This window comes from Raphanus sativus, unplaced genomic scaffold (genome assembly GCF_000801105.2).
Source record: "Raphanus sativus cultivar WK10039 unplaced genomic scaffold, ASM80110v3 Scaffold4466, whole genome shotgun sequence".
NCBI classification, from domain to species: domain Eukaryota; kingdom Viridiplantae; phylum Streptophyta; class Magnoliopsida; order Brassicales; family Brassicaceae; genus Raphanus; species Raphanus sativus.
Window position 1 is genome coordinate 1 of NW_026619768.1, and position 2,846 is coordinate 2,846.

The 2,846-nt window shown below is 33.4% G+C and overlaps 1 protein-coding gene and 1 long non-coding RNA gene across 2 annotated transcripts; one reads left to right on the forward strand and one right to left on the reverse strand.

Annotated features, from left to right (window-relative positions):
• LOC130507405 (uncharacterized) lies at positions 1 to 469 on the forward strand. Its single transcript, XR_008942311.1, has 2 exons — positions 1 to 43; positions 131 to 469. It is a non-coding gene; the product is annotated as an uncharacterized LOC130507405 (long non-coding RNA).
• A 118-nt stretch (positions 470 to 587) lies between these two features.
• LOC130507404 (kunitz trypsin inhibitor 5-like) lies at positions 588 to 1,346 on the reverse strand. The gene has a single exon (XM_057002121.1). The coding sequence runs from the start codon at positions 1,249 to 1,251 to the stop codon at positions 664 to 666; it is 588 nt and encodes a 195-aa protein (XP_056858101.1). The 5' UTR covers positions 1,252 to 1,346; the 3' UTR covers positions 588 to 663.
• Between the last annotated feature and the right edge of the window lie 1,500 nt (positions 1,347 to 2,846).

Genomic DNA, 2,846 nt, shown 5'->3' on the forward strand with positions numbered 1-2,846 from the left:
GTAGAATTGGAAGATATCCTTCCTCAGATTCTCAGCCATCTCGGTATGTTTACATTTTATTGTACATGTTCGTCCTCTACCCCCAAATCCAAGATCCTTAAAATATGTTTTGCTTTGATCTGTTTCGCAGGACCAGACAACATGGAGAACCTGAAGAAGCTAGCAGAGCAGTTCAAGAAGCAATCTCCTGGTGGAGGTAATGTCCCAGCAACCATTCAAGAGGATGATGAGGACGATGATGATGTCCCGGATCTTGTAGCTGGTGAGACTTTCGAAGCCGCCGCTGAAGAGAAAGTAGCTGCTGCTTCTTCTTAAGACAAAAGAGCGAGACAACAACAACAACAACAACAAAACCGCACTTGAATTATTACATATCTTTATAATTTTGCTTGTTCGCTCTATCCTCTTTTTTGTAGTGCTTCCGACCAGATTCTTGTTTCCCAGATAATGATTTAAGGTTTTATATCTAGTTGATCTGCTTCTCTCGTCTAGTTTCTTCACCTTGTGGTTGATTCGATTTGATGCAGAGCTTATATTACTCTTCATCCGAGATTCAAATCAAATATGCAGAGAGAGACAAAAAGCACTGATTAAGTTCATTGTTTATTTATTATTGAAAGTGGTGTAGAAAACATTGTACATATTGTGGAATTTATATGTAATCTATGCTCTTCTGAACATAACTTTTAGTGGTACATCACTCAGACCGAGTCTTCTCATCCCATCTTGCACATACACACCAATGTCTCTACACATGACTTTGCAGATATCGCATACCGAAGGACAAAATACGATCTTGTAGTGATCTTCGTACTTGTCAATCTTGAACCAGTTACCAACAGTTGTCCTGCCTGGATTCCCTTCAACGCCACAAGTTCCAATGAACCATTGATTCGTCTTCTCGTCGACGTTGTCCAAGTTCCAGATCGAAGTAGCTGAGAATTTGAAGTTTAGATCGGTTGAGACACGGATGATTCTTGATTTGTCTGATGGTGAGAATGTCAACGGCATGCCGTTAGAGACTTCGAACCGTTCTTGGATAACACTTTTCGGACAGGTTTTGTTTTCGGCTTTGGACATGGTTAGTCCCCCGCCGCGACCGCGAAATACTGGTAAGATGTAGTATTTGGTGCCTGTTCTGAGACGTTGACCATAGATGTCGGTTACTGGCTCCACCGCGGCTTCGGTGGTGACTCCACGGTGGCTGGTGAAGACGGCTAAGAGGAGGAAGATGTTGAGCAGTGATGACATTTTAGTAAGCTTTCTTTAAGTGGAAACCTTTTTGAGTATTGAATTGAGAAGCTATTAGAACAGTTTCTATTTATAAGCCTTGAGTGTATTTTAGAAAGTCAAACTCTTATCTGATCTTGATCTAAATACGCTGTATTAGACTAATAGTTGGTGGACGTGCATTAAATAATTTCGTTGACGTGAGAAGTGTTGCTTCGTTTACACTACGGTCAAACAAAGCTTCACGAGTCAAATTATGCCATGTTTCGATCATCCCTGACGTAATCCAATTTTTCTTCACCGACAAAAGTTTTACGCTGTCTAGCAGTTAAGATTGCCATGTTTTACGAACACGCACGGCTCAGAAGTCAGAACCAGATTAAACCCAAGAGTAAACCGGGTTTTTGGGTATATCCTACAAACAATATAAGACCAAACCTACGAATAAATTTGTCAGAGATCAAATTTTCATTTCAACGTGTACAGACAATTTTGGCAAAAAAAAAAAAACGTGTACAGACAAAGCTAGTTGCGGCACAATGGTTGATGCAACAAGATGGTTCTTTGCAATAAAAATAAATATTGCTTTATTTAAAATAAGGAAAGTAACCATGATGTTGTATAAAGTATTAGAAAATCAAAGTTCAAATCTCGTATCATAACCTAAGCATGTAAATCATCTTATTCCTAACACACTCATGACATGATATCTTATTTAATATTTTCATTATCTAATTACTATAATGAGTTTTGATCAAAAAAAAAATTACTACAATGAGTTTTTTCGTACGGTTCTTAAAGCATCTCCAAGAAGTCTTTAAACCCTCAAATTTTAAGGTTTTTTTGATTCTTCAACAGACTTTTAAACCCTCAAATTTTGAGAATCTAAATAATAAATCTCAAATTTTGAGAATCTGAATAATAAACCTCAAATTTGAAGCTTCACTATTTAGATCTTCAAAACACTATTTTTTAAGTTTAATTCCTGTAATTTGTAATTTAGATATAATTATATTGATATTATTTTCTTTATCACTTTAATCCTTATATTTCATTTAATTATTCATCTAAATCTTATATATATTATTAATTCATATAATATGTTAAATAAAAATAAAAAACTAACATAAAATACAGAATTATTTGTTTCCACATAAGTTATATTACATTGATCAATATCTTACAAATTTAAAGATTTAAAATGTAAGAAAAAATATTTTACAAGAGAGATTACACATATAAATATTGAATAGATACAAAACCGGCACCACAAGTAATAGTTGAAATGGCGATAAATGAAAATACTCTATTTCAAGAACTTTTAACTCGTAATCTTTAGATAAAAAAATAAAAGACTCACTTTTACTTCAAAATGAGTTAACTGATCATATATGAGAACACTATGAAAACAACAATAGTAGATAATTTGTATTTTTATGTTTTTATAAATTAATGTGGATTTTATATTATTATTTTATGTATTTCTGTGTTATAGTAGATTGTATTTATAAGTATTATGTTAAATATTTTTAATGTGCATGTATTTTTATCTATATAAAATATAGGGACTAATTAATTTATATTAAAGTTGAGGATTGAGATGCAAATTACATAAA